Here is a 22,882-nt window from a genome sequence, read left to right as displayed (position 1 = left end):
TTATGTTAGGGATCAAAATACTAATATATGAACACATTATTCTCTTATATAAGTAATACAATGATTCATCAACAAATAAATTCATTGTAATGAGGAATATGAGGAGATATTGAAATAATATTGACTTCAATATAGTGTTGTTTGGGTGAACAAGGATAAATCACATTTTCCTTTACTGTTTGTATGAACCAAGATAAATTGTGTTCAAGTAAGATGTGAACCTTATATTGAATATGCAAACTAAGGTAGCAATTAAGAGGCAGTTAAGGTAAACGCTAGGATCTCATAGACTGGTCATGGACGAAAAATTTACGAACTTAGGGAACACCAACGTGAAGTCTTGATCCCTTGATAGGCTAGCAAGAACTTAAAGTCCAAAAACAAGCTTTCATGACTAAGTCATTAAAGAAATTATTAAGGAGACTAGATTTCATTTTCTAATGCAACTTTCCTGATAGGAGTTTCAGAAAATTGCAAAGACATTTTGGACATTTCTTAATGGTGCCTAGTCCAACAGCTTGACTCTTCCAAGTCTATTTGACGTGTAGGACATGGTTTACTTTATAATAAGATTCAGAGAAAATTCAGGATACCAAACTTTGGGAGAACCATATCCCAAAAGTTAGCTCCACAGCTTATTCGCAATTTCCTCATCACCATCTTCTTAATTTCCAAATTAATTAAGCTCTTCTTCTTGGCTCATTTTGTGTTTGCCCACATAGGAAAATAAACTTGACTTTGATTTTCAGTCATTAGGTCCTTGTTCTTTCAGCATGCATGCAGACATCTCCAATAGAACATCTTGAGTAAGCTGATTCTTGGACTTCTTTCAAAATTTTAGATAAGAATTGGAAGGTGATAATATTTCTATAGCTTTAACCTTTTACCAATTGATCAATGTTATGCATATTTTAAATATTTATTTAAGTATATAGATGGTATATAATTACTTAATTAAATATTATTTTATTTATAAAAAACAATTGCCGGGGTTGACTCAGTTACAAGGTCTACCAGGAAATATGTAGACTTGACAGGCTATTTAATGAACCTGCTGCAGAACTTGGATAAATTAATACTACAGATGAAATTTTGAACAGTCTACAACGATGGCCACTGAATTTGAAAGCCCAGTCCAACCACTAAACTAACACTCCAGTATTCAATTTGACTGCATTTAAGTAGCAGTAAATATCTAAAATGTTTAAGAGATTCCCACCTAAAATGAAATTAAAAAATGAAAAAAGAAATAGGGGTGTTTTTGAGCTGAACAATGGCCAAGTTGAGTTCAACACAAATCCAATAAGTCTAGTTCGAGATGCTGATGTGTTGTTGGAGGAACTGCAGAGAGAAAGAGTAAGGGTGGTTAGAGATAAAGTAAGAAAGGAACCACCAATAAAAATACTGAAAAAGATAAATTTATCATTATTATTAATAAAAAATCGTAAGAAAAAATAAAAATCTGCATGAAAAGATAAATTTATTGATAATTTGATGAAATCAAGTTGGTTTGAGCTGAAGTGCTAGTTTGAGTCAAACACCCAAGGACCCAATCAAAAAACTCTAAAAAAGACCCAAAAAGAAATTAATGTAATAAACATAATTAATTATCCCAACAAGTAAGTCCGGTAAAATATTTCTTTCATAAAATTATGTGTACTTAAAATAAAAATAAAAATCAAATTAGATACTCATGAAAATGTCTTATTATATAAGTGATTAATTTTGAATTAAAAATATAATAACATTATTTAGAGCCAAAAACTTGCACAGCCTTCTTTATAATTATCAGCCAAATAAATTCCTATGACAACTCCAGTTACCTGATATTCAATTAAAATTCTGTAACTTGTACACAAAAAATAAAAATTTCCTTGTTTTTTTTAATTTCTATTCAGGTTGATGTAAATAATATTTTCTCTTAAAATTAATCAAAAACCTGGCTTAAATTTTCAAAAAAATTATTAGATATACCTGTGATTACAATTCTTCCGGCCTTTATAACTAAATTCTGAAAAAATTAGAGAGTGTGTGGAATCAATAAAGTAAATAAACACACAAAAAATAAAGAGAATGGACACATGATTTATTCTAGTTCACCCAATACAAGATTATTTCTAGCAAAGTCAATATTATGTCAATATCTCATCATTTCTTTCATTATAATCAATGAACTTAGGGATATTAATTAAAATAGGCAAAAAATTTTCCGCTTATACCTTTTTAGGCAAACACACAGTAGTTCTACTTTTATAAGCAAATTTTTTTATAACTCCAAAAATACCCTTCTAGCTCTGTAGCTGTAGGCACTGGAAGGAAGGTGTGGTGCGCGCGGTGCGTGCGGAGTGCGTGCAGTGCGTGCGAAGTGCGTGCAATGCGTGCGGTGCGTACAGAGTGCGGGGGTGAACGCAGTGCGTGCAGTGCGCGCACCATTTCTTTTATATATATATATATATATATATATATATATATATATATATATATATATATATATATATATATATAATATATATATATATATATATATATATATATATATATATATATATTAAATAATATAATATAATATTTAAAAAATATAATAAATAAATATATATTAAATATTATAATATTTAATATAATATACATAAATAATAATAATAATAATTTTTAAATATATATTATATATAATATTATAATATAATAAATATATATAATAATATAATATATATTTAAAAATTATTATTATTATTATTTATATATATTATATTAAATATTATAATATTTATTATATATATATATTTATATTTATTATATTTTTTAAATATTATATATATATATATTAAATATTATAATATTTAATATAATATATATAAATAATAATAATAATTTTTAAATATATATAATAATATAATATATATTTAAAAATTATTATTATTATTATTATTTATCTATATTATATTTAATATATATTTATTTATTTATTATATTTTTTAAATATTATATTATATTATTTAATATATATATAAAAGAAAGTGTGCATGCAGTTGTTTATATATATTATATGAGGGTGCGTGCACTCTGTACGCACTGCACACTGGGCACGCACTGCGTACGCACCGCGCGCACCGCACGCACTGCATGCGCACCGCGTGCACCACACCTTCCTTCCAACGCCTACAGCTACAGGGCTGGGAGGGTATTTTTGGAGTTACAAAAAAATTTACTTATAAAAGTAAAACTACTGTGCGTTTGCCTAAAAAGGTATAAGCGAAAAATTTTTTGCCTATTTTAATTAATATCCCATGAACTTATTATGAATTGCTATAGAATAATATTATGTGTACCCACTTGGAGTACATAAATATATACATATTTATATGTGTCATCACATGATTGATATTAGTTTATCATTAATTCAAAATCACTTAATCATATGATGACACATATAAGTGTATACATATATTTTTATTGATTGCTATATCACTTATACAAGATAATATTGTCTTTGTGTACTAGGATTTTTATCCCTAAAATAAATTTCATAAGTCAAACTCTACTAGGATTCCTATTACAAAAAGAAAAATCATGAAACGGCTCCTCCTGGGTTAAAGGCCAAGCAACTTATGGGTTTAGAGGCATTGCCCTCTCCAGACTGCCTGCTCTTTGGGGAGTGGGAATGCACCTAGTGATCGAGTAATGCCTTATAAATGAAGTGAACATCAATTCCAACAAATTCTTTGACAAAATTTTGAACTATTCTAATATATGCATCTGTATACCATTTTATTTTTATCCATAGTAAGCTTCTGATCCAACATCCTCGATAAAATGCTCAATATTAGAGTAAAAAATTTTTACAATTGTCTGCCTAAGTTCAGACTTTTTGTTATCATATAATAGGTTGCACTACTCAACCTTTACAATTTTTAGAAGAGTAAAAAGTTTTTGCACTACTCACTAAAAAGCAGAGTTATCTGTCGATAACTAAACAATAAAACTATAAATTAAATTGTGTGTTATCATATAATTAGATAATTTTGATTTAAATATAAAATGACATCAATTCATATAAAGTCACATTATTTAGGTACCTAATTATGTAGCACACATAACATTGCTCATAACTGAAAAGCTAACCTAACACACTAATCAATCCAAAAATGAATACGGTCTGTTTCAACTGTGTTATTACAAGAAGAAGAATGCATTTATTTATGCATCCATTTCTTCGTCTGAAGAAACAAAGGGCTTTGGAGGGATCTCCAAGCTCTGCAAGTCACCTTCAAGCATTTGTAACACAATTGGCATGGAAGGCCTCATTGCTGGATTCCACTGAATGCACCAGAGTCCCACGATTGCAAGCTTCTTGGCAATTTCTCCATCTCTATCTACCTCAATTTCTAAACCCAGCTCGTTTCCTTGGCTCACTTTGTTATATATCCACTCAGGGAAGCAAATTTGGCTTTGATTTTCAATTGAAATATCAATATTCTTTCGGCATCCGACCATCTCTAATAACACCATCCCATAACTGAAAACATCAGACTTGTAAGAAACCTCGCCAAAGTTCCTGGAGAAGAGCTCTGGAGCAATATAACCAGTAGTTCCTCTGGCAGCTGTCATTGATACGACACTTTGTTCCTTTGAGCATAGCTTGGCCAGCCCAAAATCGGAAATCTTAGGCTGAAAATTATGGTCAAGTAATATATTGTGAGGCTTGATGTCAAAATGAAGAATCCTTTGGTTGCATCCTTGGTGCAAGTATTCTACTCCTCGTGCAATACCAATCGCTATCTCTTGCAACTTCTCCCAACTCAATTGACGTTGAGTTGAATTTTTTATGCTTGAGAATATGAATTTCTCAAGTGATCCATTGGGCATAAACTCATAAATAAGAGCACGCCGAGTGCCTTCTGAAGAAAATCCAAGAAGACGAACAATGTTAAAATGGTGAATCCTACCAATTGTAGCAACTTCATTGATAAATTCTTCACCATGTCCTGTTGAATGTTGTAACATTTTAACAGCAACTGGGATTCCATTGGCGAGTTTTCCTCTGAAGACACTTCCGTACCCTCCTTGGCCTAGTCTGTGCTTGAATCTGCCAGTTATTTTCTTCAGGTCCCTGTAAGTATATCTGGTCGGGTTGAGGGTCTTGTAGTCTCGCAGGAACTTCTCTATTTTCAGCTGAGTTTCTTTTTCCTTTTCAGATTTCCTGGATTTGTAAAGAAAAATTACCAGTGTGATGAAGCAAATGCCTCCAAAAATTGTGGCGATAGGCACCCAAATTTTAACTAGATGACCATGACCATGATAATCTGTGGGAGCAAAGAAAACTTCATAACTTGGTTGAGCAAATAAGATAAATTACAGTGGTGTACAAGGTTGAATAAAAGTACAATATAAGAGGTTAATAAAAAATAATAAAGTCTAAAATTTTAGAGATTATATTAATATTTTCCTCATGTATAAACCAATAAATTTTCAAATCTAAGGAGGGTTAGTTGACCACCCTCAATCCCCCTTGGGTCTGCCTCTGATCAATTATATTCACATCCCTAATGAATTGAAAAGAAAAAATTCTCAAAAATATGACATGCCTAGTAGTATTTACAGGTAACTGATGGGATTTTACCAAAATTGCAAGGGATTATCTCCTCATAGCTTTTAGGGCACTGATACCACTTGTTGGGATATCAAAAATGTATTATTGGGTCTATCATACCTCAAAAGTTAACTCAAAAGTTGAAACTTTCCCTCGCAAATATATGCACACACCGAAATTAATTCCTAGACGACTCTATGAGTCAATTAAACTTCTAAGGAATGTAGAAAACATAATAAAATCATGAAGCAATTCAAAATTACTTTCAGAAAGCTAAAAGGTGACTTACCTTTGTGCTTGATACAGATTGTTGAATTGCTTGTTGGGTTGAACCCACAATATTTCCCTGACTTTTCACAGTTGTAGCATCCGGCAATGACTTCCCATTTTATGACTATCTTTGGAGTTTGATGGTACAGATACAAAAAATGATACGAAAAATTAACACTCTTGTAACTGTGGCAAACTGCGGGCATCCTGAAGTCTCTATTCGCATAGAAAAAGTCAATCATTCCATAAACAAAATTTCCCTCATCACTCATGCAATCATACGGACCCAGAACAGGATCTGCCCATGTAAGCTTCATTTTGCAGATAAAAAAAAAAATCATGCGAGGGTATTTACTATCAAGGTGGGAGAATTTGGAGCTTGTGAGGTTAAGAGAGATAAGACTTTGTATTGGGCAAGTGGTGTCATTCATATACATAATGGTAATACGTCTGCCCAGATAAGAAATGTCTTCCACAAAGTAACCGCTTGAGAAAGGAAGATGCAACATAGTCTTGCCATCTGAGCATGACATTTCAAACCCTTCGAGGCCACAAGAGACTGGTTGAGTCTTGAGCCTAAAGGGAATTTCTGGGCCGTTTTCTCGGCACTTTGTTGGCTGACAGAATTTATATGGATGTTGATCATTGTTTACAACTGATGTGTTTTTGGCTATTGATGAGTAAGGTAAGAGAAGGAAGACGATGATGAGGGACACCAGAGACATTTAGAGAAACAGAAAAAAAAACCAGACTTGGAAAGTAGAGTTTCAAATTATCTTTAAGATACAAGCTGCAATATATGATTGGCTGTTTTGGAATTTGACTTTCTGAGAAAGACTTGAAATTTTGACCTTAAGCTCCAGTTTAGTTTTTATCATTAAAACTCAGAGATATTATTATTATCGACATTTCCATCTCTCAAAAGAGTATTATTGAAATTCATAATTCTTTCAAGATCAAAAGTAATTTGCCACAAATCACATTATTTAGAAATCTGTTTTCTTCTACTTATCAAGTGTAAACCTAGATTATGACTGGCTGTTATCGGCACCAGTTTGTTGATTCTCACAGTGGTTGTTATGGCGGTCGGTGGAAGAAGAGGTGGCAGCCAGCATCGTTGCTGTCGAAAAGGGTTCCTCTGTGAATATGGTTGAATGCAAATGATATAAGAACAAACATAAACAATATTGTCAAACTGGTCCAATTAACCAATTTTAAACACCCCTACTAGCTAGCCAGCTAAGTGATTTTATGATTGGTTTCTTCTTGAATATTTACCGTTTGTAATGGTACTGGGCATGCATCTCTTACACCGATCATGTACTTTCTTTGCTTTTGTTATCAATTGAAGGTGAAGAGATGCCTTCCCTCTCTCAGTTTGTTTTCTTTTAATAGTATATCAAAATTGTTAGAAACCATTCTATCTTTAAGGTACTATGCTAACAAATGTGCGTTCCTGTTGCCTTGTTAATGGACAGGTCCCTACTCCTAGGAGAGGGAGTGGGGCTGTAGAGGTAGTGCCCCCAAGCCATAAGCGATGTGTAATTAGTACTATTTAAATGATATATCATTATGTGGTTGATGATTTAAATTAAGAATAAAACAATAATTAATTATATGATAATATATTATCTGAATACTTATATTGATTCTCAAAACTAAGTGTATCTAGTATTGTTTGATTGATATTAGAAGGTTCAAACTATAGAAATATTATCACAATTGAACTCTTAACTAAATTTTTATAAGCCCATGAATCAGCTTTATTCTAGATGTTTGGGTGTGGAAAGAACAAGAATCTCGCTATTGAAAATCAAAGTCAAGTTTAATTTCCTAAGTGGGTAAACACAAAATGAGCCAAGGAAAAGAACTTAATTAATTTGGAAATTGAGGAAGATGGTGACGAGGAAATTGCTTAGAATCTTGCAATAGTGGAACGATGCTGCATACTGTGAAAGTGATATACAGGGATTGGAGATGCTTCCAAAACCCTCTTATTCTTCACATGGAGATGCCTGCAAAGCCCTATAATTCTTCATATGCTGATGTTGGAGAAAAGTTGGGATGAAACCGAGTTGTTGGCCTACCCCTTTTCAAACAAGAGAGGGATTCATCGATAAAAACAAAGATGAGGATAGGGATTATTAAACTCCTTGCAGTGAAGGATGGGGATAGATTTATCCTCAACCTGCCCTTAAAACCATTAATTTACCCTTAAAAATTCTGAATTATTATTAATATGTCTTGACTATATGAACCTAATGCTAATCGACCTAATTTATATTCCATTGTTTTTCATGGAGAGAAGGGGAATAGAATCTTCTCCACAAAGATAGGGAGACAAAATGAGGAAAAGTTTCTCGTAAGCAAGGTATAAAGATTTCTCGTCATCCTCGTATCAGAGACAAGACAAGGATATGAAAAGGTCTCCTAGGCCTACAAAGATGAGGTTAGAGATTAAGGTATTTGGCCTTGTCTTGTCTTGCCCTGTTGCCATCCTTAGAGCAAATTGATTGATTTAGTAATAAACATATACTAGATTGAACGACTTTATGATAAATATAGGTATTTTATGTATTATTTTTTGGCATAGATGGTCAGTACTGCAAAAAATTATCTGAAGAACTTGGCGATGCCTCATGATTTCTTTCTTCGGATTTTGAAATGGAGCCAGCTGATGCATGAAAGACAATTTATTCGGTTCCACTGTTCCTCTTCTCAGTAATCATTTCCCGTTACACAATTATAAACCCATTCTATTCCAAAAAAATTAGAATCCCAATTACCATAGGAAGGCTGGCCCATAGCCTAGACCACGTGAACACCAAGGCTGCAACACTAACTTTTGGGATGTGGTTCTCTCAAAGTGTGACATCCTGAATTTTCTCCGAATCTGAATCTGATCATAAATTAAGCCATGTCTTACACGGAGTAGGCTTGGAGGAGTCAAGCTGCCGGACCTTAACCATGTCTTACACGGAGTAGACTTGGAAGAGTCAAGCTGCCGTACATTAACCATGTCTTACACGGAGTAGACTTGGAAGAGTCAAGCTGCCGGACATTAAGCCATGTCTTACACGTCGAGTAGACTTGAAAGAGTTAAGCTGCTGGACCAGGCGCCATTAAGAGATGACCAAAATTTCTTTCCAATTTGCAAAATTTCTATCAAGAAAGTTGCGTTGGAAAATGAAATCTAGTCCATCCTTACTATTATTAATTAATCAGTAATTTCTTCAAGGACTTGGTCATGAAAGCTTGGTCTTGGACTGTAAGTTCTTGCTAACCTGTCAAGGTGTTTCCTAAGTTTGTTAGTTTCTTCTATCCATCTGATGAGACTATGAGATCCTAGCGTTTACCTTGATTTTCTCTTATTACCAGTGTTTGCATGTTACATATAAGGTTTGAATCTTACTTAAACACGATTTATCTTGGTTTACCTAAATACATGCAAATATAAAGAAAAAATCGATTTATCATGTTTCACCCAAAACAGCACTATATTGAAGTCAATTTTATTTTAATATCTCGCCATCACCCTCGTTATAATGAATGTATTTATTAATAAGTTATCATTAGAGTTGACAATTTTCAATACAATTTGTTAACCCGATATAAGACCAAAAAAATAAAGTTAAAATTAAGTTTTTTTGACATGAAATCTATTTCAGGTCAAACTGACACAATTTGAAATTATAATAAGTACTATTAACGTTCACACAAAAATAACCCGATACAATCCGAATCGATTCAAATGTTTTTAAGAAGTGTTATTTTAATATAATTTGTTAGAGATAAATTATAAAAATATTGAAAGACAATATCACCAGTAGTTAAAATCTTTATAAATTACATATAGTTGTATATTTATATAATTGTAATTACTGAAATTATTTTTTATTTGTATTTAAATATTTTATTTTATTATTAAGTCAATAAGAATGTGATTGGTTAGTCAAATTATTAATGTGTTTTAAAAGTCTTATATTATATTTTTTAGATCATTCATAAATAAAATAAAATGTTATATTATGTGTTTCATTAATAGTAGGGTGGAATAATTTGGTTGAGAAATTAAAATTATAAAAACACTTCGAAGAGTGAAAGTAATAAATAATTTCAAATCAATTTTAATTAAATTAGATCAACTCAAATATTTAAAGATTAGATTAAGATTAAAAAATTTAGATACAATTCTAATTTGAATCAAGTTAGAATTAAAAGTCTTTAATACAAAACCCAAAGTGATACAATACAAATATGGCTCTATGACCCAAATTGTCAAGTTTAATTATTATATCATTCATACAAAAAACAATAATACGTTTTTATATATTTTCACGAAAGCATTTGGCAATGCACAATTTCAAACTATTTTAATGAGATGAATAATGTTATATATACATATTTTTTTAGTATATAATTATATATGTGGATGATATATCATCATGTAATTAGTTGTTATTTTAATTTAAAATCACATAATCATATAATAATATATTATATATATATATTCAAGGATTCGTTTTCCTGTAAGTTAGGATAAACTTAATCTGGTAACCTAAGCGAGGCTATTATTGATTGATTATGCATAATATTCTTATCTAGGGAATTGCCATCTCAGGTTCAGTTAGAGGTGTCAGTGGGATGAGTCAAGTCAAGTTTAAGACTTGTATAGTAACTAGCCTTTGGGCGAGCCAGTCCACAAAAATCATAAGGCCTACAACCCAACCAAATAATATATAAAGTCAGCCCATTAAGTTAATTGAAAAATAAATTGTTATATTATAATTATTAGTTAGTTAATTAATTTTTTATTAATTATATAACAGTAACAGATCGTGAGTTTCGGCCAAGGCCTAAAAGGTTTATGGGTTGGATTCGACATACTACAATATAGATCGGGTTTTACCATACCAAGTTTTTTCTTATGTCTATGAGAATGTTTTTTTTTTCTAATAAAATTCCTAAAATGACTCTTAATGGGTTCAACAGAACTAGTGTATGACACGTTACAGTAAAAGTTTTGGCCTATTCTAACGTTGCTATCTTATCAAGAGTATCTATGTTGACACAGTTTCCACCACTTGCTTCCCTACCAAGAGATTCCGTGTTGGTTGATGGTAAATAGTAGCTTCCCTTTTCTCTTAGTTGTAATTTTTCAGTAGCTTTGATGGTGATGCCAGTTGGGCCATTATTCAAGAGTGGACTTTGACTACCTTCATCTAACTTGGTCTATGGAAAGTGTAGTCTAAGTCCAAAATCATTTTAAAAACAAATCATATCTAAAAAGGCAATATTTTTCAACTTCAATTTGTAATGCTAATCTTACATTGTGGATTCCATAAAAGCGACAATTGTGGAACTTTTTTAGTAATTTATTTTTTATTGATGTGATATTATATGATTATATTATATAATTATTTATTTATGAATTTTAACACAATAAAAACTAAATAAAAAAGATAACAATACTTAAAATTATCGAATTTTTTTTGTTTTACTATAAGGATTAAACACAAATAATTTTAATTGTGTACATTGATACCTTCAATAAGAAATACTAAAAGTTTTTGAGTCTACTCCTTTAATTTGAAAATTTGAAATTTCAATCCTTTTAATTGAAAAAAAATTATAGTTGCATGTCTCCTATTGATGTTATCTCCTAATAAAAGTAAAAATTAACATATGATTAATGCCATTAATTTGAAGCTATTTTCCAACCGTTCACAGAAATTTAAGTCAATTAACATATGCAAGTAAGAATTGGAGCATCTTTCCAATTTTATCATATTTGTTTGTCCAAACTTATTGAATCTTTGGAGAAAGAGAACCATGATGAGAAGGGAGGGATCATCAACTTTTCTTGTTTCTGTGTTGATCTTCCTGTTCATCGGTGAAATTCAAGCAACAAAGCTTCAAAAAAATTGCTCTACTTCATGTGGAGACATCAATAACATAAGCTATCCTTTTCGCCTCAAGGGCGATCCAGCAATTTGTGGTGATCCCAACTTCCAACTTTCATGCCAAAGCAACAAAACCATCCTGGAATCTCCTTCCGCTGGAAGGTACTATGTGAAGGAGATTTCATATAAAGAAAATATAATCAGAGCTGTCGATGTTAACTTAGGCACTGGAACCTGCCGTCTTCCCAGTGGATCTCTGTCAGAGGAGGATATATTGAGGCAATTTTTCGGTGATGTTGGTGAGGGACTAGAATATTTTAGTGAATTCGAATATAATATGGGACTAGAACTCGACGGTAACTACAGTTATGCTACATTTTTCCGGTGCTCTCAGAAGATTAATGATACGCGATTTACGGCAATTACTTGCCTGAGTGAAAATCAATCTTATTTTTATGTTACTATTCATTATGTAGAATATCAGTGTCAGTTTTGCTCGATTGAAGCAGTTACTCCTATTTTACAGAGAATTGAGTATGAGCAGATGAGTAATAAGACGGTTCCATATGAAACCATCAGCAGGAGTCTGCAGTCAGGTTTCAATCTGACATGGTCCTTTGAGTGCAGGGATTGTGTTCGACCTGACGGTTATTGCTCCGTAAGAGCAGGCACAACAACATATTCTTTTTATTGCAGAAAATCAGGATTTAAAACTCGATTGTGTAAGCTCATCTTTCTGCATATATGTTGATTAACAGTGCGATGACTCCATTGATTTCTTTCTACTTTGGGTTGTTTATGTCTTTATAAGGCTTAAACTCTAGTTCTTTTGCTCTGATGCAGATTATTTCATTCAATACTTGCGGAAAAATTTTTACGATCCACTCGTTTGGAGCATTCACTGTTCGCGTATAATTGCCTACTGGAGCTCCTATTCTTAATTTTGCCTTGTGTTACTAGATAGCTTCATAAGGCCTAGTTTTTAATTTCTTTGTGGGTTTATGCAGGTGGCAGTTTCGCTAGATATGTATCATATTTCCGGGAATGGTATGTGAATATGGGATTCCTCACTGGACAGCTTCTTCTCGGTATAATTCCCAGACTAATTACAATATTTTCCGCATCTTGTTTTGTTTTTCTTCAACCACATGAACACTCTAAACTAGAATCGCAGTTTTTCGTGTAACAATATTGATCAATCATAGGTTCCTATTTCTAAACGTCTCTATATTCTTGCATTTTACTTTTCAAGAACAGAAGATGAATAAATACCACAATTAACTATCCTTTTTTGGTTTCACAGTGGTGGTTCCAGTTGTTCTTTTTTGCAGGTTTATTGGCGCTCCAATAGTATTAATCGTGTACCTTGTCTGCAAATATAGAACAACGAGACAGACAGTTGATAATGTGGAGAAATTTCTTCACAATCAGCAATCCTGGATGCCTAAAAGGTATGCTTACTCAGAGCTAATGGCCGTGACAAACAATTTTAAAGAAAAGCTGGGGCAAGGTGGGTTTGGATCCGTTTACAGAGGACAACTTCACAATGGTTCCTTAATTGCAGTCAAAATGCTCGAAAATTCTAAGTTTAGTGCAGAAGAATTCATCAATGAAGTCTCCACAATCGGTCGAATTCACCACGTCAATATGTGCAATTAGTTGGATTCTGGTCAGAAGGGTCTAAACGTGCTCTTGTGTACGAGTATATGCCAAATGGATCTCTCGATAAGCATATATTTTCCAGGCCAGACAAATCTCTATCATTTAGTTGGGACAAGCTATGTGAAATTGCTCTTGCAATTGCTCGTGGGATCGAGTATCTACATGGGGGATGTGATGTGTGCATTCTTCATTTTGACATTAAGCCTCACAATATTTTGCTAGACCAAAATTTCATCCCAAAAGTCTCTGACTTCGGGCTTGCAAAATTTTACCCAAAGGAAAATGATTTTGTGTCTGTTAGTGCTACAAGAGGAACGATAGGATACATAGCTCCTGAATTGATATCAAGGAATTTTGGAAAGGTTTCTAACAAGTCAGATGTCTATAGCTTTGGAATCCTACTACTGGAAATGGTTGGAGGTAGAAAAAATTCTGATATGAGAGTAACTGGTTCAAGCAAAGCCTACTTCCCCTCCTGGGTATATGATCAAATCAATATTGGTGAGGATTTAGAGCTTCAACAAGTCACTGAACATGAAATGGTGATTGCCAAAAAGCTTTGTCTAATTGGATTATGGTGCATACAAGTTAAGCCTTCAGATCGTCCCTCAATTACAAAAGTTATTGAAATGTTAGAAGGAAACATTGAGGATTTGCAATTACCTCCCAAACCCTTTTTTTCTTCTTCTCCTGAGAATGTTTCTATGAGGGTGATTCAATCAGACTATTCAACCGATTGGTCATTATCTGAATCAACAGAAGAATACTCATGCAAAATTAATGTAGCATAATTAGTTGTTGCAATGATGTGTAGAGGTAAAATAAAACCTACGTGTGTTTGTAATATGATCATGTAGGCTTGTACTCTGGTTGTATGAGTTTCTGAAATACATGATGTCGTTTGAATGATTGTCTTTATTAATGAATATTAAACAGATACACCGCGATTTTCACATGATTCAACCAAAATCGGTCTGAGCCTACATTGATAGCACCAAATGTTTGGTTGAAAGAAGCAAGTTTACACACCCAAATGTGGCTAAATTAGAATAGTACACCGAAGCAAATCTGAAAAATACATCCAGACAACTGAAAACGTATTTTTTAAATACTGTGATATATGTAGCAAATTACTTCTGATTTTGAAAGAAATTTTGAATGTCAATAATACCCTTCTAAAAGAAAGAAATGTCAATAATATCTTTGAATTTTAATGACAAACTAGCAAATAGGAGCTTAAGGTCAAATTTCCAAGTCTTTGCGAAATTCCGAAACAGCCACTTACATATTGTAGCTTGTGTCTTAAAGATTAAACTCCAAACTGAAATAAAATCGTATCAAAATTTTTTAATTTTAAATTAAATAAAAATATATTTAAGTTAACCCAATCCAAATTATCCTAAACTATATAATAAACAAAATTATATCAAAATATATCATGTAAAATATGATTTGTTACAAAATAATATGCAATGTCAAATATTAAAAAATAACACAATTCATTACAAAATAACATAAAAAAACATTTTGATACAAAACGATATATTGTCAAAATAAAATTATCTTATTTTAAGTTAATATTAATAATTTATTTATTAGAAAATTAATTAAAATAAGCATCGAATTTGTTACGTAAACTTTTTTCGACAAAATTTTTATAGTTTTACCTTTTCAAGCAAACCTTATTTTTTATTCCAACAATACCTTTTATCCTATTTCTTCTTATCCAGATTAGTTTTTACTAGAAAATATTTTATTTTTGAGAGTATACAGATTAAGTTTAATTTTTCTATAATTGTTAAGATTTACATATCAAAAACAGATTAATTTCTAATGTAATAGTTAATATTTACATACCTTTAGAAAAATGATGAACATAACTACACAGAGAGTGCATGTGGGTTGTGCACAGGTGCTAAAGGTGCGCTTTTTTTCAAAAGAGTGCAAAAATGTGCAAATAGATGCGTGTTTTTTAGAAAGGGTGCGAAAATGTGCGAAATACTGCATAAATATATGAAAGTGTAAAGGGGTGTAGGAAAATGTGAAGGGGTGCATAAAAATATAAACGGGTGCGTGAAACTTTAAAGGAGTGTGAAAAAATGTGAAATGATGTGTAAAAATGTGAAGAGGTATGTGAAACTATGAAAGAGTGCATAAAAATAATATATATTATATATATTATTAATATATAATATAATATATAATATATCTACCGCACCTCTTTTATATTTTATGCACTCGTTTATATTTTCACACACCCCTTCACATTTTTACGCACTTGTTTGTATTTTCACGTACCCATTTGTATTTTCATGCACCTCTTCACATTTTCATGGACCTGTTTGTATTTTCATGCACCTCTTCACATTTTCACGCACTCGTTTGTATTTTCACGCACCCGTTTTGTATTTTTATGCACCCGTTCACATCTTTGCGCACTTATTTGTATTTTCATGCACCTCTTTGTATTTTCACGCATCTGTTTATATTTTCATGCACCTTTTTACATTTTCACGCATCCCTTCACAGTTTTACATACCCTTTTACATTTTCACACACCCCTTTACAATTTCAAACACCCCTTCACAATTTCACGTGTCCCTTCAACGTTACCATACCCTTTCATGCACCCTTTCAAGTTATGACGCACCCTTTCAAAGTGTCGCACCCTTTCACACACCCTTTCAAAGGTTGATGCACCTCTTTAAGAAGCTGAGGAAGAGGATAAAGCATGTCTAGGATTGCCAGAAAAGTTATGTTTATTAGAAGAGGCAAGACTTGGAATTCGATGTGGTGATAAAGTTTTTGCTAGAGTTATCCCTTATCGACATGTGATGAGGTTCAGACAGAAAGGTAAATTGGCTATGAGAGTTGTGGGACCTTTCAAGATTCAAGAGTGTATAGGTTAAGTTGCCTACTGAGTTGTGTTGTTGGTGAGCATGAATAGAATTCATAATATTTTCCATGTGTTGTTACTGCGTAAGTATATTAATGACCTGACGCATGTGTTTAGAGTTGGTGAGATAAAGCTTGAGGATAATCTAGTCTATAAAAGGAATGCCTAATTCATATTTTAGATAGATGGGTGAAACAGATAAGGAATAAATAGGTTTCTCCTGTTAAAGTTCTTTGGAGAAACTATTTGTAAAGAAGGCCACTTGGGAGGTAGAGCAAGTAATGAGACATAGGTTCCCACAGTTGCTCGAGTGAATTTTAAGGATGAAATTCTTTTAAAGGGGAGAAATGTAACACCCATAGGTTTGCTCAAGGTTATTTTTATTTTTTGATTGTGTAAGAAATATTGCTTAAATAATTGCATAAGTATGAAATTCAAAACACGTCTGTGTAGAGAGTACACAAGCTTGTGTGGGGAGGCCACATGCCTGTTGTGTTATGAAAAAGGCAAAATTGTTTTTTCATGTTTGTTGTTCTATATTTGGTTAAGTCTACGAGATATGCACACTCGTGTATTGTTAACATATTTGAGTTTTGGGATAAGGATGCATTTTGCAGGAATTCTTGAATTAATCTTTAATTGCGCAACGACGGACATGCCCACGTGCCTTAAGTACACACCGTGTATCATTGTCTGAAGTGATAATAAAAAGAACACATTCGCGTTTGGTTGAGTTTTTACCTTAATAATTCTACTAAGAACAATGAGGTTGAGAGAGTTTTGATAACTTTGGAGACCTTGAACACAAGAAGAGATTTTTGGGAGATTATTTGAGCCAAGTGAAGAGTAGTCAAACATCTAAAGAAGAGAGGTAAGTAGACAATCTTCATTATTTTCAATATGTGAGATCATATTGATTGTGTTTTGATCTATAAATTAATGTTATCATTGTGAGTACATAAGTAATATTAGCATTTATATGAGTTGATGTGTGGTTAGTATACATGTTTAGATTTCGATTCTTAGAACAATTGATTGAGATTACTGCTTAGATGATTCAATGGAAAAGAAAGACTTTGAAACATGCTGATTTTTTTGTAATTTTGATTATTGGTTAGAATATAAAAGACTGATTTCATGAAAGTAGGTATGTAGATGATAGTGATGGAAGTATGGAGAGACTTGTTGTCGATTGCATTATTAGGTTGTGAATACAAATTGATTGATGATTTATGCTTATATATACATATATATCTTGATATCTCAGATGATTGGTTTTAGTGTATATATTTTTTATCTTGGATCGGTTGGTGGATTGATTGGTGAGTATGAAAGTTAGGTTTATGTTAAATGGATACCTGGTGAATAATGGTATTTTTGCCTAGAATTAAGTATAAATGGCCAGGAATTACAAGTTTAGACTAGAACAAAAATCTAGAAAATTTGCGACACTTGCCTGTGTGCTTTGGGAAAAAATTCTCCTCGTGTTAGGATAGCCATAGGAGTGTGAATTTAGCAATATACACATGGTCGTATGCCTTGTCCTAAAGAGATACACTAGTGTGTAAAGTATACACACCCGTGTACTTTTGGAAAATTTTGATAATAAAGACATAAGAAGTTAGCAAAGAAAATATAGAGTTTGGATATGAGTATGAGAGTTTAAAAATGACTAATTTACCCCTAGAAGGGATGACTATGAGAAAAACCAATGATAAGGCCTTAATGAAAGTTGTTGGTGATGGAAATCATTGTAGATATGCCCGACTATGTGGACAACAACACATACCTCGACTGGAGCAGTTCTAAATCAAAAATTGAAAATGATGTATTATACTAGTTTGAACCACTGAGTTGCGTGTAGTATGGTAGTGAAAGCAACAAGGCTAGTCTGTATGACCTTGATATGGATAATTATGCATCAACAATGGGTATCGTACCATTTGAGATGCATGTGTAATGGTGGGAGAGGCTCGAGGTCTCACTATTGTTTTGATATGGTATCCTTAGTCCAAGCCTAATCGGCACGTGTTCAAAATACACTTTATAAATGATATTTGGGATGTCACTTGTTTTTACCATATATCTAGGACGTCAACATACATTAGTCGACACTAGTCATTTGGGATGACACCGCCATTAAGAAGAGGGTGTTGGGCATCAAGATAACCTGAATGGGTATCTGAGATGCTAGAAAAATATCTGTAATACCATAATTGAGAAGTAAAGAACATGAAATATTATTGTATATCGATATATGGATATGATCTGCGTTATATGGATTATCTACTTATTAAGTGTATTTCACTCAAGTGTTCTATTTTTGTGGTTTTGCAAATAGTGTTATGAAACAGTGGGGCCACAGCAAGGGAGCCAATAGGTTAGCTCATGAAGGCCCGTGAGGGTAGGGGCATTATCATCTTTTCACATTATTAGATTTGGTGATATGTTTAAGTTGTATTACCTTTCCATGCATACTGACTTTATGATTTGATTACTCAGACTTTGTTATTTCGATTTAATAATTAATAAATACGCTTTTGGGATTGTGAGAATTCATTTAGTAAAGCATATTTGATTTAATTGTTTTTGCATGTAAAATTTTTAATTCGGCACATCCCTTTGGGCACACATTCCCTATAGGGATATGTATTTAAAGAGGGGTGTTATAGGTATGGACAATGATGGTCGAGTCAATGAGTTGGATGGTGCAAAAAAGGTATGATGACGTTGCCTACAAACATGCACCATTCACGGATGACATCCCCTTACAAAATTATGTGCTTATAGGATATCTGATAATATTTCAAGTAACTTTATATATGGATTTTATTATGTATTGTTCATATATCCATTATTTTATAAAATTTTTAACTTGATAACCTTTGTCTTAGATGCAACTATGGATATACGAAATCCTATATAATATAGAGGATTTCATTTATTGTAATGCTAGAGATAGGGTCCCTCGAATGCTGAAATGAAGGACCGTTGAGTTCCTGAGTTGGGACAATGTTAGTAAGATTTTTAGGCTTCTCTAGTACGTTATTAAAAATATTTTTTTTTTGAGTTAATACAATATTTGTTCTAAATACATTATCCTCACATATTTTAGGAAGTTGTCAATGCTATTCTGATTCCATCAAGGGAGAAAAAGGAATCCTAGTTGAAGCAATGGATTATATGAGGTACGTTGATGCACCTAATCAGTATGGTAGCCACACTACCTCCTTGCCCCATACATCCACTGTATTTGGGCCATGTACATAGCTCCCATCTAGTTGTAAGGTCCCCTACAAAATCATGATGGTCTATGTATTCAAAGTTAATAATATTTTGAGTGAGTCCAACTATTAGACTAGGGATATTACAAATGGCATTAGGATCACTTTGCATGTCCTCTTGAGTGATTGTGGGTCAAACCTCAGTGAGAACACTGAGTCTTGTAAAGGAGTTGAATGTAATACCTCTAAGCAAAGCCCATAATTACAAAACATGAGAGAGATGTTGAGTTTATGTGTGCGTCCCACATCACCTGAAGATGTCAAGATAAGTATGGTTAATTAGTCTGTAAGTTTCTTACATTGTTAAAACGCATTTTTAGCTACAAAACCTAAAAATAAAATCACGATGAATTGTATATTCAAAATAGATAATATTTTGACAATGGTTTAGGCTATTAGACCAGGGATGCTATAAACTCTGTTAAGACAACAATGTTGGAATTGCTTACGACTTTGCCTATAATGAATTACACACAGGGTTAGTTGAATCCATTAAGAGTTTCTTAGGATTTTTTTACAAAAAATATATAAGAAAATGAGGAGAGAATCCTAATAGAGTTTACATTACACATAAGAATACTAATATATAAACACATTATTATTTTGTATAAGTGCTATAATGATTCATTAACAAATACATTCATTGCAACGAGGAATATAAAGATATATTAAAATAATTATGAATTTAATATATTGTTATTTTGGGTGAACTAGGATAAATCAGGTTTTTCTTTACTGTTTGTATGAACCATGATAAATCGTGTTCAAGTAAGATGTGGACCTTATATTGAATATGCAAACTGAGGTAGCAAAAGGAAGTCAAGGTAAACGCTAGGATCTCGTAGACTGGTCATGGAAGGAAAATTAAGGAACTTTGGGAGCACATACGTGAAGTCCTAATCGCTTTATAGGCTAGCTAGAACTTAAAGTCCAAGAACAAGCTTTCATGACTAAGTCATTAAAGAAATTATTCAGGAGACTAGATTTCATTTTCTAATGCAACTTTCTTGATAGAAGTTTCCGCAAATTGGAAATATATTTCAGGCATTTCTTAATGCTGCCTAGTCCAGCAGCTTGACTCTTCCAAGTCTATTCGACGTGTAGGACATGGTTTAGTTTATGATAAGATTCAGAGAAAATTCAGGATACCAAACTTTGGGAGAACCGTCTTCTTAATTTCCATAAGTTGCCCCCACAGCTTCTTAGCAATTTCCTCATCACCATCTTCTTAATTTCCAAATTAATTAAGCTCTTCTTTTTGGCTCATTTTGTGTTTACTAACATAGGAAGATCAACTTGACTTTGATTTTCAATCGTTAGGTCCTTGTTCTTTCGACATGCATGCAGGCATTTCCAATAGAACGTCTTGAGTAAGCTGATTCTTGGACTTCTTTCAAAATTTTAGATAAGAATGCGATGGTGATAATATTTCTATAGTTTTAGACTTATATCAATTGAGAAATGTTATGTATATTTTGAGTATTTATTCATCTAATTGGGTCGTGACTCAATTACAAGGTCTACCAGAAAATATATAGACTTGACAGGCTATGTAGTGAAGTTGCCGTGGAACTTGGATAAATTAATACTACAGATGAAATTTCTAATCAAATTGGTGTATGATATACGAAAAGTCTACAACGATGGCCACTGAATTTGACAACCCAGTCCCACCACTAAACTTGCACTCCAGTATTCAATTTGATTGCATTTAAGTAGCAGTAAATATCTAAAATGTTTAAGAGATTGCCGCCAAAGATTAAAACAAAAAAAAAAAGGAATTAGGGGTGTTTTTGAACTGAACAATGGCCAACCTAAGCTCAACACAAATGCAAAAAGTCTTATTTGAGATATGGATGAGTTGTTGGAGGAACCGTCAGAGAGAAAGAATAAGGGTGGCTAGAGAAAAATTAGAAAAGGAATCACCAATAAAGAAAATGAAGAAGATGGATTTACCATCATTATCAATAAAAAGTCACCAAAAAAATGAAAACCTGCATGGAAGATGAATCTGCCAACAATTTTATGATAAATTGACAAATTAAGCTGGCTGAACTTGAAGTGCTCATTTGAGTCGAACACACAAAGACCCAACAAAAATTAATGTAATAAACATAATCAATTATCCCAAACTTAATATGCATTTGGTTTAAGTTGCCAAAAAAAGTCAGTCCTCTCAAATATTTCTTCCATAAAACTATGCTCACTTAAAATTAGAATCAATTTGGATACCAATAATAATGTCTCACTATATAATTAAGTGATTTTAAATTAAAAATAAAATAACATTATTCAAAGTCAAGATTGTGCAAGGAGGATCTTAAGGCTTGACCTAACCCTAAACCTAAAAAGTTCAACAAAGATTGAACTTGTACAACCTTCTTTGTGATTATCAGCCAAATAAATTGCCTTCGACAACTCTACTTACCTGATATTCAATTAAAATTCTGTTACTTGTACACACTAAAAATACCTTTTTTCTTTTAACTTCTCTTCAGGTTGATGTAAATAGTTTTTTCTCTTGAAATTAACCAACAATCTTGCTTGAATTTTAAAAAATTTATGAGGTATACCTACGATTAAAATTCTTCTAGCTTTTATTACTAAATTCTGAAAAAATTAGAAGGTGTGTGGAATTAATAAAGTAAACAAATACACACAAAGTCACAAACAATAAAGAGATTGAACATATGATTTATTATGGTTTACCCAAAATATAAGATTATATTTAATAAAATCAATATTATTTCAATATTTTCTCGTTTCTTTTGTTATGGTCAATGAATTTATTATGAATTATTATATCATTTATACAAGATAATAACGTCTTTATATACTAAGATTCTTATCCCTAAGACAAACTTCATAAGCCAAACCCTACTAGGAAACCTATTACTAAGAGAAATTATAAAGCGGCTTCTTATAGGTTAAGGCCAAACAACTTATGGGTTTAAAGGTATTGCCCTCTGCACATCACCTGATCATTAGCGAGTGGGGCTGCACCCAGTAATCAAGCAACAATACATTTTTTTATGTCAACGTGGTGCCTTAAACCATGAGTTATAATACCTACTTGTTCCATTCATTTAAAAAGTGTTATTGGTCTCTTCTACCCCAAAAGTTAGTTCAAAAATGAAACTTTCCCTCGCACATTTTTTAAGTGTTTAGATTTTGTTTCCCAACTCACTAAAAATGTGCAAAGTGATACACTGATAACTAAAAAATAAAACTATAAAACAGATATGTGTTATTATGTAATTTGATGATTTTGAAATAATGA

General features: G+C 32.3%; 1 protein-coding gene and 1 pseudogene across 1 annotated transcript; one reads left to right on the top strand and one right to left on the bottom strand.

The window, feature by feature from the left end:
• Window positions 1-3,998: 3,998 nt before the first annotated feature.
• LOC123217031 (rust resistance kinase Lr10-like) lies at window positions 3,999-6,620 on the bottom strand. Its single transcript, XM_044637768.1, has 2 exons — window positions 5,877-6,620; window positions 3,999-5,300 (listed from the first exon to the last, which is right to left on the bottom strand). Exons 1-2 carry the CDS (start codon window positions 6,580-6,582, stop codon window positions 4,195-4,197), a joined length of 1,812 nt encoding a protein of 603 aa, XP_044493703.1. The 5' UTR covers window positions 6,583-6,620; the 3' UTR covers window positions 3,999-4,194.
• Window positions 6,621-11,614: 4,994 nt separating this feature from the next.
• LOC123217029 lies at window positions 11,615-14,377 on the top strand (annotated as a pseudogene).
• The last annotated feature ends 8,505 nt before the right edge of the window (window positions 14,378-22,882 follow it).

The sequence above is a fragment of the Mangifera indica genome, chromosome 5 (genome assembly GCF_011075055.1).
Source record: "Mangifera indica cultivar Alphonso chromosome 5, CATAS_Mindica_2.1, whole genome shotgun sequence".
NCBI lineage: Eukaryota > Viridiplantae > Streptophyta > Magnoliopsida > Sapindales > Anacardiaceae > Mangifera > Mangifera indica.
This window is presented reverse-complemented; position numbering and strand designations above follow the sequence as displayed.

What these genes read in the sequence shown, in the direction of transcription:
- LOC123217031 (XM_044637768.1), bottom strand. Translation starts at nt 6,582, where the DNA reads ATGTCTCTGGTGTCCCTCATCATCGTCTTCCTTCTCTTACCTTACTCA. An exon ending in AATCTGTATCAAGCACAAAG is followed by an intron (nt 5,301 to 5,876) that starts GTAAGTCACCTT and finishes TTGCTCCCACAG; the next exon opens with ATTATCATGGTCATGGTCAT.